This window comes from Aptenodytes patagonicus, chromosome 20 (assembly GCF_965638725.1).
Source record: "Aptenodytes patagonicus chromosome 20, bAptPat1.pri.cur, whole genome shotgun sequence".
Taxonomy (NCBI): domain Eukaryota; kingdom Metazoa; phylum Chordata; class Aves; order Sphenisciformes; family Spheniscidae; genus Aptenodytes; species Aptenodytes patagonicus.
This window is the reverse complement of record NC_134968.1, coordinates 5,972,224-5,985,352: the sequence shown is the minus strand read 5'-3', so window position 1 is coordinate 5,985,352 and position 13,129 is coordinate 5,972,224. Positions and strand designations below refer to the sequence as shown.

Genomic DNA, 13,129 nt, shown 5'->3' with positions numbered 1-13,129 from the left:
TTACTGCAGCCAAATGCCAAACCTCCATATTCAACTGAGCCCAAACTCACCCCAAGAATACCACAGAATGAACCATCTCTTCCTCAGATCTTCTCCATATTCACCATTTCTCAAGCAGCTCTGAGCCATGCAGGGCAAGGAGCTGCAGGCACAAAAGTGCCCTTTGGTACATGAAAAAACAGTACTTACTTTTCCCCTGAAATATCTTTTTGTCCAGTTCTTATTCAACAATTCCTGTGTGATGCCAGGACTTCCAGGCACAACCTCACCTTTCAATTTACTTTCTTTACATTATTCTTTGACTTTAATAAAGTTCTTGTGAGATCCCCATGGGACTGTGCTAATCCAACACTCAAGACAAAGGGCAGCTCCACCTCATAGATGCTGGCAGCAAGACTGGACAAAAACATGGTATGGCATAGACGCTGCCAGTTTCAACAGATCACGGCTCAAACAGTAACACAGATCACTGCTAAAAACCTCCATTGCTCGAGGTAATCCCTGCACATTTCACAGGCACCAGTGTTTTCAGTGACAAGGGACTTGGTGACACCACCTCAAAAGCATGAATGTCCATATGACATGGGCTACGCACACAAACAAGATTTTTTTCAAGGGCTGCAAAGCAGTATCTAATTCTGCCTTAAATGTGTCTTCTTTGCCTGAAAGACTGCCAAAGGACCAATTCAGTTCAAAATATCCATGCTGAAGGGGCTTGATCTAGTTGCCTAAATAAAGATATCTAGTCTCCTTGCCAGAAACCTGTCCTTCAGTTCCCGCTGACATCAGTGTTTCAGCTGCAAAGGACACAAAAAACCGAAGTTGCAAGTTCTGCTAGTCTGACTATATTCCTCTCTGCCTAAATAATCATCTTACCATCCTTCTGGTCTTGTTTTTGAGTATGTTGTGCAAAACACCTAACATGCCTCTGAAATGCATTCACCTACTGCTCGAAGCACTGCAACATTTGGAGCCAGATAAAGGATATTACTAAAATAACACTTTCTGCTGTGTGGAAGCCAGCCTTGCCTTTAGGATGGGAGAACTAGCCTACAGATTTGAAATGCTCTTGACAGCAAAATGAAAGGTTTTAGTAACTTACTTCCTTCCACGCTCACTCCAGAGCAGGACCAGGTCATTGGAGAAGACTAAAAGACTTGCCTACATGTCTGTTCTTGTGTGGTTTTTCTCTTCTCTTTTTTACAGGAGTACTACAGAAGAGTGAGTCTGAGCAAGACAAAAAGCTTCACTTTGAAATGAGTGCACTCTGCAGGTACCTGGAGGGTACCCCAAGGGCCCTACAAAGACCAGCCAGGTCCAGGGAGGCTCCTGTTTAGCCTGTAGCCCAACAGCCACCTCAGTCAATCTCCAAAATCTACTGTTACTGGAGTCACTGGGGAGAGAAGACGACAGTTTTCACTTATGTGTGAGATGGATGGTAGATCCTCTCCAACAGGTCCAAGTTGAGTTTGGAGGGCAGGAGTACATAAGAGCTTCACAGACCTGCTCCCAGTGTGCAGCCTGACAGTTCCTACTGCAAGAGTCAAACATAATGCTGCTCAGCAGGGTCACTTGGAGTTCAGTGAACACAAAGCTCTTAAGAGAAGACCTAACACTCAAAGTGACACAAACACCCTGCTCTTTTAAGAAAGAAGAGAGCAGATTCATAACCTCTGACTGGGAGGCAGCCGTCAGCAGGTGACACTGGCCCAGATAACATTACTAGGAGGTTACAGAAGTGTTTTTTTCTTCTTCAAACAACTTCATGGCAAACCTGCAGACAGAACTTACTAAGCCATTGAAAACCAGTTCTATCCTGAGTTCTTGCCTGCAGTGACCTTGTGCAAGTCCTGTTGCCTGATCTGCACAATGGCTGATGCATGAATCCCAACCTGCAGTGATGTGTCTGCTGGAACCCCCTTCGTTCACTTCGTCAACATTAGCCCAAAGAGGAAATAAAAAGAAACAAGAACATCAAGAACACTTTCCACCACCTAGGAGCATCCTAGCTGCCCTCAAATTATGACATCTGGGTGTGGAGAATGGATTGTGCATGCCCAGAAATTACTGGCCAGTAGACAACTGAGAAGTGCAGCTTTGATAAAAGCAAGTGCACAGTCTCTTCCATTTGCTCCCCAAAACTGTGCTTCCCCTCTCCTCCCACCGAGTTCCAATCCCTGTTTAAATGAGAATGCTCCATGCAATGGCATGGGATCCTCATATAACCCTCCTGTGACATGGTATTCCCTTCCTCTCTGATGCTGGACAAGCCAGGAGGTCAGTGAGGCAGGTGGCTTGAGATCAAGAGTGTAGAGCTGTCCTGGTTTCGGCAGGGATAGAATTAATTTCCTTCTTAGTAGCTGGTACAGTGCTGTATTTTGGATTTAGGACAAGAACAAAGTTGATAACACACCAATGTTTTAGTTGTTGCTGAGCAGTGCTTACACTAGCCAAGGACTTTTCAGCTTCCCACGCTCTACTGACTGAGAAGGCTGCAGGTGCACAAGAAGCTGGGAGAGGGCACAGCCAGGACAGCTGACCCAAATTGGCCAAAGGGATATTCCATACCATGGGACGTCATGCTCAGCATATAAAGCTGGGGGGGAAGAAGAAGGAAGGGGGGGAACGTTCGGAGTGATGGCGTTTGTCTTCCCAAGTAACCGTTACGCGTGATGGAGCCCTGCTTTCCTGGAGATGGCTGAACACCTGCCTGCCCATGGGAAGGAGTGAATGAATGCCTTGTTTTCCTTTGATTGCGTGCGTGGCTTTCGCTTTGCCTATTAAACTGTCTTTGTCTCAACCCTCGTGGGTTTTCTCACTTTTGCCCTTCCGATTCTCTCCCCCATCCCACTGGGGGGGAGTGAGCGAGCGGTGTGGTGCTTAGTTCCCAGCTGAGGTTAAACCACGACAAGAGCAGAGCTAGTCCCTTTGTCACTTCACCTATGATGCCTGCTCCTAACAATTTTAACACATCAGGATGTTTTTTCATTGAGTGCTCAACATTGAGACTCGTGGGAAGATTTCAACTCCAAAAAGATTAAAAGCAACATGTAAATAATGGTCTGCTCAATATTAATTTCTTGGGTATTTAGGAGGTAGAAAAAAAATAAGGCCAATTAACCCAATTTGCAGTATTGTGTCTGTCACAAGCATTTTAATTCAGTTCAAGTCAACTTGAGCCAGAAAAAGGATAAAAAGGAATAAGCCCGTTAAAAGACCTGTAGCTAGCCAAAGGGAAGGTGTTAGTGGCCTCTAAACAGCTAGTTAATGGCTAGATCTGCTCTGAGACAGTTCTCTTCCATCCTTTTATGAAGCAGAAATCAAAAATATTTGTAAAAAGCAAAGGGCAACAAGGTCAAGATAAAGAGAGTGTGAGTACACACTCATCACTGCAAAGTAATTATTCAAAGCATATGAAAATGAACGGATGAGCTGTCTGACTTCAGCACATCCACACTCAAGAGCTGGAGCACACAGGTGAGATGTTACTGCTTGTTAGGAGAATTCAATCACATTGAAACCTTGCCCAATTCAGCCTGTGGATCCGTCCATCCAAACAACCCAAACCAGCATCTTCATCCATTACATTGCCAATGAATTTTGATCTGAGCTTAAGGATTTAAATATTCTTTTCAGCACCAGCCCATCTCCACACCGGCATCCTGCTTGCTGGTTTACAGCCATTACCACAACTGAGTAAATACAGCAGCTTTGTTATCTCAGGGACTGTCCAGAGCTGCTCACAGTACAAACACTCTAACTGCTGCTGCAGGATTAACCAGGAAGAGACCTGGAGCAGGCAAATACACTGCCAAGCACTGTAATACAGCTAAACACCCAGACAGGTTGTCCTACACCCCTCTATGTGTACCTGGTGGCCAGGTCAGGGACTGCCTCACTGCCATTCCCAAGACTGCTCTCTAAGACACAACCAGAGAAACAACACAGGCTGTTTCTGTTGTGTTCAACTTAACTAGAAAAACATGACTCAAAGTCAGGGGATCACAACTCCGTAATGGGCTGTGCTCTTTCCCCCAGGACACCTTCTCTCATGCCAGGTGCCTGCATTGTCTAGATATATCTAACTTCTCAGTGCAGAGATTGTCACTCATGACTTGCAAATTTTTAAGATGCCCCAATTCCTGTGGTTCCTAATTCCCTTTCAGAAATTTTACCTGTCATTAGCACAGGGCAGAACTGTGGGATGTGAGGCACCTCAGGCACCAGGGCAAAGAGTGATGCACATAATACAAAAAGACGATTGATAGTTTGATTTGGGGGGGGGGAAGAGAGATGCATAATTGGCACCAGCACCCTGGATCCACCACCATAAAATAACCCCCTGCGAGGCAGCATGCTGTAGAGGGGTAACTTCACAGACCTCAGCTGAGTTCCTGTGATACATGCACCGTAACAGAGGCAATTCCAGGTCTCCTGTGTACAGCAAGGTTAAAATGTGGTTAAAATGCACCTGGAGTCTAACGTCCAAACTATAGACCTGGGAGATGATGGACATGAGCTCCATTTGTTTGTAAACTGGCATTTCTGAGGCACAATTCTTGCATCAAGATGAGACTACTCAACAGTCTGTCTTTGAGTTCAAAGCAGAAAGGATTCAACCAGTTCCCAGAGAACAGCACTGAAAATCCCCTGCTGCCAGAGTCCTTTTGCCTTGGTGCAGGAACACGGTTGTCCCTGCTCCATCAGGATCCAGTCTCTGGTTAGTTGCCTCCCCGGTCCCTTAATTCTCTTCTCTCCAGGAACCAGGGCACAAGACCTCAGTATTTCAATGTCACCACCCCAACACATTTACATAAGTGCAAGTGAGGGATGGAGGAGGGGGATACTCCTGCAGATGAGAGTACAATTTTTAGCTCAAGAGAGGTATTTTTGACTGCTTCAGTGTTCCTGCTGTCCCCACATTACCCCGACTCTCTGTCCCTCCTTCCTGATCTGATACCTGACAAAACCTCTGCTTTTCACCCCTCATACAGGGGCTCTCCCCAGATCGGAGGATCTCCACACTGAGATAATAGGAGCACTGGACATTTTTGGTGCTTGCCTTTGCCCTCACCCCACAGCAAAGAATCATGTCTCTCTCTCCCTACTGCTTTCTTGTACTCTAGGACTTGTCTTGACCTTCTAGCACTAACTTTACTGTTTGCAGCTGTAGACCACCTCTTCCTGCATGCACTGTTGGCACTCAACATAGCAACACCACTGCACCTGACAGTGGCAAGAGAAGGTAACCAGCCGGCTCTGGGTGTTATAGCCTCGTCCACAGCACATGCTGTCACAGTTGCCTTCCCGAGAGCAGGTCCTCCCAGCAGTTCCCAGGGAGTATTTGCTGGGACGACAGAAACTGGGGGAGTCTTCCACATACACCAGGTCAGTAGAGCGGGGTGAAGCCGGGTGCTTGGGGGAATGGCTGTGTCTCTGTGGGCCAGCCAGCTCTGAGTGTCCCACAGCATCATTGGTGGTGCTGAAGACCTTGACAGCATCATCGTAGCGCAGCTTCAGTAGTCGTCCAATCTCATGGAAAGGCGAAAGCTGTTTCCAGCATGTCCGGACAGCACATGAGCCGGAGACACCATGGCACTTGCATGTGGTTTTGAGACCATTTTTCACAGCCTGATGAGGAAGAGAAGTGGTAGTCATTATCTGCCAGGACCATGAGCCTAGTTCTGGGTAGAGGCAACACCTCAGATTGCAGACAGCCTGGAAGTACTTCAGTTTTATTGGTATTATTCCTATTTTATTGAGGAAAAAGTAAAAAAACAAAAACAAAAACAAAAACAACAGAGGAATGGCAACAGAGTTGACTGGTGAGCCAGAGAGCAGAAAGCCTGAATGAGGACAAATGGCTGAATACTGAGGCCAGTCAAATTCTTACTAAGCCTATTTGGAATAGCACGAGTAGTCAACCATGAAACTGAGTATCTCCAGCATGGTGGATTCCCTTTGGTATATTCAAATCAAGATAGTGCTCTAATCAAACAAGTAATTGAACTCAGTAAACGGAAAACAATGATAAGTCATTAGCCTGTAACATACAGGCCAAAATGCTTGATCTAATGGTCTCCCTGACCCAAACTTGTGACATGACTAGTTCCATAGCAAATCACTAGCAGACTCAAAACTGATCTCAGGAGTGTCAACCCTTAATCTACTTCACACGTCCCACCAGCTCTGAAGTTCTAGCTTTTCTCAAAACTCCCTGTGGCTGTGGCATAACCCATGGAGTAATTCAGCCAGTGAGTTTTACAGCCGTTACCGTGCTGCATATTGCTGTCACTCAGCCCCTGATACCACTAGAGGATACAGGATGCTACTCTGCCATTCAACATGCAACTCCTCACACCAAAGTTCAGGAGACTTTCCAGGGAGCTCTCAGTACCATAAGGTCCACAACACACTGGTAAACAGGTCTGGTTTGTGAGTAGGGGCAGTGAATACCCCTCCCACAAACAGCCTCGGCTGAGGATGGGTTAGAAGACTTGCATTGAGTCCTGACTTCTTTCTAGGCCTGCTGCTGCTGCAGCTCCTCACCTTGATGCCAACATTGGTGTTATGGATGTCCACCTTGGCCCGCAGGTCTTTGCCAATCCTCTTCTGACCCAAGAATTTTTTCAGGAACTTGGTGCTGTATTTGAGGTTGTCTCCACAAACGCCCCATTGCCAGGCCTTGCGGTTCTCCAGGTCTGGGGAGTCATCGCAGGTGCAGCGCTCCATGCGCCCAGCACTACACGCTCTGGCCAGGGAGTGGGTAAGAGCTGCAGAGGACACTGCATAGAGGAAGGCAGTTTCCTTAAAACCTGCACAGGAGAAGGATTAGGAGAGGGTAGGAGCAGAAAAGGCAAAATAAGGTGTTCATCCACCTCACTGGCTCTCCTGACTGTCCACGAACTAAAACCAAGCACAATACTTAGAAATACAAAGAGACAAAACTCTTCCATTACCTGCACACCATTCCTAGCAGAGAATCTCAATATCATGTTTGAAGTAATTGGTGTAGTAACACCCCAGTCTCACCTGGTGGCTGTGACTGATTCAATATGGAGACAGAAGACCCCTCATGAATGAAGGGAGGGGTGGCAACAGCCAAAAAATCCTGGGAAAATATTCAACTGCAAAAAGTGACAGTCATGAAACTCCATTCATCCTCATACCCACCACAGAGCTGATAGGTGTGAATACAAACTGTCACTGAAATCATGTTGTGGCTTAAAATCAGGAAATATTTAGTAGAGACTGAAAAAATATTTTAAAAATCTGACCCGTTGTTTTAAAATGTTTTTATCTGGGACTGTGTTGGCACAGTATAGTAGTATTCATATGGAAAGATTACAAGTAGTTTGATTAGGAAAGGTTCTATGTTGAAGGACATCTTGGGCAAGAAGGACGAACTCTCCCGCACATGAGTGGATTTTCTCACTTCCCTGTAAATTATCTACTCCCAATGACTGTGGTGATGCTTTCTGAAGCTATTCTCCTTTCTAAAGCAGGCTTCCCAGCTTGGCTATGTTTACCCTGAGGTATGTGACTATGACACACCATGACATTTTAACCAGGAAAGAAAGTACAGTGCCTGAATAGAAATTCAGTCTGAAGACATGGAATCGGACAGGAATGGGCATGTTGTTATGGCACCCATGAGCTCCACAGAAGTTCCAGAAAACACTGATTGACACAAACCTGACCTAAACCCCCAAATATTTTGGTTTGATTATTTCTTTCCTATTTAATCCAGGGGAAAATCTTAACATTTCCTCCAAAATTCATTTGCAGAAATTAAAACTATTAATAGGAAATTGCTTAACAAGTCCACAATTTAGGAAGTAGAGCAAGGAAGAGAAAGACAGGTGACTGATCAATAGCTCAGAGTGCAGAAATGGATAAGATTGGGCAAAACAGAAACATTTTGGTTTATGAAAAATAGAACACTTTCACATTGCATGGAAAGAAACATATTGAAGCAAACGAATATTCCACACTGGAAAATGCCAAATTTCCTTCCACGTCAGAAGGAAACAAATCTGTTTCCCTCAAAAATGGAAAAGAGAGGGAGAAGCCCAGAGACCTGATCTAGTCTTGCAGTTAGCCCTGCTTTCAGCAGAGGTTGGAAAGGACCTCTAGAATTCATCCAGTCCAACCTCAAATCTTTCCATCATTTTGTTCCCCCAAAGAATTCCCATCCAGCTGTAATAATACATCAGACCACTGGCTGGTCTGAGATCCGGGTGAAGTCACCATAAATCTGACCAGAGAACAGGACAAAGAGTTCTTCTGATAGCTATCAGTGAGAAGAATGAAAAATTGACTAATCATGGACTTAATGGAGAGGCTGCATTAGCAACTTCAATATAGACTTCATAGGAGCTCATTGGAATCCCAGAATTTTAGATGAAAGATCTAGCAACAGTACAGACATGGATGAGAGAGTCAAGAAAATGTGGAGGAGGTCAAGGAAATCAATCAACAAACTGCTTCCTACCTCACCATTTTAGTTGCTGTATCACTGGGACAAGTAACTTGCAACTAAGCTCGCTGGTTGATGATGCTCTGTAAAATCTCTCAAGGGTATTGGAATAATAATGAAAAAATGTCACCAAATCCATCAAAAGTTTTGGAAAAGCTGATATGGGACACAGTCAATACAGATTATGGATAGCAACATGATGCTCACACATTTTCAAACAGTGGCTAACCCAAATGAAGGATATAAGAGAGGATAAGATACATTTGAGATCCAAAATCTGAAAAATAATTCCGGTAGCTAATCTCCAATTGCTTACCAGATTCCCAATATCCTGTCTGACATACTGATGCCAGAAGAGAGGAGAGCATTTTGGAAACACTTTCCCATACTACATAAAGCTAGCAGTACCAGTCAGCTCCACATACCCTGCTAAATCTGACTTTGTGGAATACCACACTGCTTCTGCTATTTCTGACCAGTGATGGTTTGGTTTCTTCTGTGGCACTCCATGTAAGTGCTGGCCAGATTTCAACCCACTTGAAATCAGAGACCATTGCTTGTGGTCAGGCCACTGCAGACAGCAGTAACTGAAGATAACGAGCATACTTTCAAATCGTCTCCTTCTTCTCCCCCCTCCCACCTCCTTTTATGGCAAAGGTTCAATATCACCAGGCTGCCAAATGCTTGTCTGAAAAGTCTAAGATGGTTCCTTCTACTTTGTCATAAGGGACTGATCACTGTTTAATTGTTTAATTCACGGATCACATGAGTAAAGGAAAAACTGAATGCTCCTTAAGGCCTTGTGGAATAACAATGAGCAACAGAGCAGCTGTTGAAGCTGGATTTTCAGTAGGACATAGCACAAATGAGCAGGGATCAGCTCCAACAAACATGATCTGAGAAGATCTAAATGGTGGGTTTTCCATGTATCCTGGCTATCTAACCTCCCACTATGTCAATGGAGCTCTTGTCACCACAGCCAGTGGAGCCTGGACCCGATGCCCAGGCTGTCAGGGTCTGGTTTAGGGATGAGTCACCCTCCTGACCCCATTGACTGAGTTGCCAGTGACTATAATGAAATCTTAAACACACGATGCAAGGGGGAACATCTAAATGCAGATGTCTTTGCTTGTCAGTTTGGTTGCAAACATCCAGCACAGAGTTGAATTTCAAGATGTTGAAGCAAGCCAGCTCCCCCTGGTAGGACCTTGCACATGTCCAAGTCTTCCCCTGAGTTCTCTGGAATTATTTCTTAGCTCAGCAGCCTATAAATACAGAAGGACGTTTGCTGCAATGGCAAGACACTGTTCTGTGGTGTGGTATGCTCTAGACCACAAGGAAAACTATAATAGGAGGAGTTTAGCCCTGTGGTGATTCTGCCAAAGGCAAGATGCTCAAAGATTTTTCAATGCTGCAATAAAGATAGTGTGAGCATTTCAGAGCAAGTGGAAGACACATCTCTCTGGGGAAAACAAACAAACAAACAAAAACAAAACAACAACAAAAAAAAAAAGAGCAGACCAGAAAGAATTGTAGAAAGATTTAGGATGGAAGGACTTTTCAAGGTCTTTAGTACAACCTCCTGTTCAAATCAGGGCTAACTCCAAAGCCAGATAAAGTTGCTCAGGGCTTTGCCCAACTGAGTTCTCAAAATCTCCAATTATGGAAATTCCACATCTCTCAGCCACCGCTCCTGTGCTGTACCATTCCTAGATTCCTCATGATATCAGTGAAACCACTGCTTGAAGATCAAAGAATCTGACCAACATGAAGCAAAGAAATGGATTGACGGAGGGAAGGATCGTAGAGTGCTCGTTTCTCAAGAAGGATTTTTCTGAGTCACTGGATCTGAGCTGTCTTTGCTATAGGTATTTATTTTCCCCAAATCACCATGTTTGAGATTAAATACTGCTTACCGGACCTCCAGCAGCAATTGACTGCCTTTATGGCACACCTTGGAAACCAAAAGATCGTCATTGCTTTACAAACTTTATATAAAGACACCAACAAGATGGCTTGAAATGTCTGTCCAGAATAATCTTAAATCTACCTATTTTCATGGATTTCTAAAGAAGTGGAGAAGGAATTCAGAAGGATTTTGCATGGATCAGTGAAGAGTAATAGCCGTCATAACTGACTGCACTAGTCATAGAAGGATTGTAGGTTGTGCAAAAGGAGTTTCCCAGTTGTATCCAGAGGAGCGTCAATGTAAAACAACAGATGGTGCAGACTGTGAAAATAAATCTGGCATTTCAAAATCCAGAAAGCCCTTGGCATTTTTTTTACTTACTAAAAGTATGTAAATACAGGAAAAAAGATGTTGGCATCTGTAGGAACAGGAAAAGTATAGGTGATCCCAATCAGTCACAGAAGATTTTCAGTTGTCACTGCAAATGAAGCGTGGCTTTTCACCTATTACAAAAATGAATCATCTCACTGGGACATGATCTTTTTTCCCCTCTTGCACTCATAAGACCATTAAAGACAGTTAAAAAGTGTGTGGTTTTCTTTACAGTTTCTCTAGGACCATGGCGATATCAAATGATTTAATCATTTCTAAAACTCTCTATCACTACTTGGGTGAAAGTAGCAGAGCCCATTGTCTGACCAACAATTTCCAAGGCAGCAACAAAACAGCAGTAGGAATATGTGAGAAACAGATCAAAACTGGCAACTGAAAGTGTTCATGTTCTTTGTGAAAGAAACTAACCTATTTGCAAGTTAAAGGAAAATGAGAACTAATAATTGCTTCCAGCCAACTGTCCTTTCATAAAGGAGATGTATATAGCATACTTTTCTGTATTAAATCATCATTTGATCCTTAAGATTGTGTAATAAAAGTTTTCAAACACTTATCCTCATCTGCCAAAACAGGTTTTAAATTACAGGTGATATTTTATTTTGTCAGTCAGGAGTCCATGGAAATGTTGAGGCATGCCACCACGAGATAATTAAATGTTTTCCAGCTATTTGAAGATGAGGATTATTCAATTGTCATTTTCAAGTTTTTTGAGGTTGATGAAGGTACAGATGTCAGAAAGTCACTCAAAATGATCATGAACAGCTTCTTCCACAGTGTGCTAAAAAATTCACAATAGAGCCTTGCAATGAAGTAAATCTGATCTTATATGTGCTGGTTTACTAAAATATTAACTTAATATTTATTTTAATAAAATTTGATAATTTTAAATGGAAATGTTAAAAAGTTTCAATCCCAATGCTAATTAAAATTAACATTTTAATTTCATCAAAGTTAATATTTGCTTATTCAGCCCTTTTCTTTTAAGACATTAACTTACTAAACATTATCAAAGGACTGAAACTCAATTAATACTGAAGACTGAAACTCAGTAAATGCTACTAAACATTATTGAAGGGCTGAAACTCAGTAATAGGCTGGTCAGGCATGATTGGATGAGGACAGGTTCAGCAGAGTGTACGTGCATGCTCTGGGAACTTTTAGTAAGAAATAGTTTCAGGGTCTATCTTCATTCTATTTTTCTCAAACTCTTATAATTTAAAGGATTTATTATGCTCCCTCCTACCTCAAATACAGAACTTACAGAACATTTTCTTCCTCTCAAGCCTTCTGTGAAACAGAAGCCAGTGGCTCTTCTGTCCACTCTGTCTGAACTTCTGCAGAAACTCCAACTATATGTGAAAGAGCCTTAGGAGATATTTGTAAACATGCACCAAAACACCTTAATGCTGATAAATAGCTTTTTCAAACAGTAAATTAGGATTAAATTCTGGATCTGAATACAACAGAGATTTACATATGAAAATATCCAAAGAGCTAAAAGAGTCTTTTCTTAAAATGTCCCTTGACATAAAGCACTAACCCTTATTTTTCACAGTATCATCCCTGATTGCCAGCCAAGGAAGATGGCCAGCCTAGGAAACTCTGGTCTCAGACAAAAATCCAGAAGCCAAGGGTGTGAACTTCCTTCTACTTTTCAGTCCATGACAAACCGCACAGGAAAGATGAAGATAAGGCATATTTTGTGGCAAAAGGGCCCAAATTGCACAGCTCCCAATCCTAGGCAAAACAGATGATCTCTGCACTCCCTGGTTACTGCCCGACTTTGCTTAATTTGAGGTGCATATTCCAGGGGCTACAGCACCAAGAGAGATTTTATACTGCAAACAAAAGACTACCTTGTACCTCGCTTCAGTAGGCTGGTCCGTCCCTCCAGGCTGCAGTTCCAGCGCTCGCTGCGAAACTGGTACTGGCACTCCATGATCCCAAGCCGGATGGCATCCCGCAAGGTCTCTGCCAAGCCAGGCTCCCTCCGGCAAAGTCTCTTCTGCTTGCGGGACAGCTTCAGCAAGTCACACTGCTTCACGTGGACCTTCCCCTGGGCAGAGTTTGTGGAGGGTCCCAGGGATGGGAAGTGGGTCAGAGCTTCTTTCCCAGTCAAGCTGAAAGAAAGCAGAAAAAGCAGTGAGTTATGGAAGACGGCAGTCATGGAGGAGAAAAGGTGATCAAAGGGAAGAATATTGAGAAAGCTGCTGGTCAGGGTACTTTACCAGCTCAGAGGATTAATCAATACAGACTGATTAGATCTAGTATCCCATCTCCACCACACACCAAGGCAAAGTAGCAGACTGTGGGGAGAAAGAAGAAATGCATGTGTGTTGTCACCAGCA

General features: G+C 43.6%; 1 protein-coding gene across 1 annotated transcript; it reads right to left on the bottom strand.

The window, feature by feature from the left end:
• Positions 1 to 5,154: 5,154 nt before the first annotated feature.
• On the bottom strand, positions 5,155 to 12,900 carry WNT9B (Wnt family member 9B). Its single transcript, XM_076356757.1, has 3 exons — positions 12,645 to 12,900; positions 6,550 to 6,815; positions 5,155 to 5,631 (listed from the first exon to the last, which is right to left on the bottom strand). The coding sequence occupies exons 1-3, from the start codon at positions 12,718 to 12,720 to the stop codon at positions 5,155 to 5,157; spliced, it is 819 nt and encodes a 272-aa protein (XP_076212872.1). The 5' UTR covers positions 12,721 to 12,900.
• Positions 12,901 to 13,129: the final 229 nt, after the last annotated feature.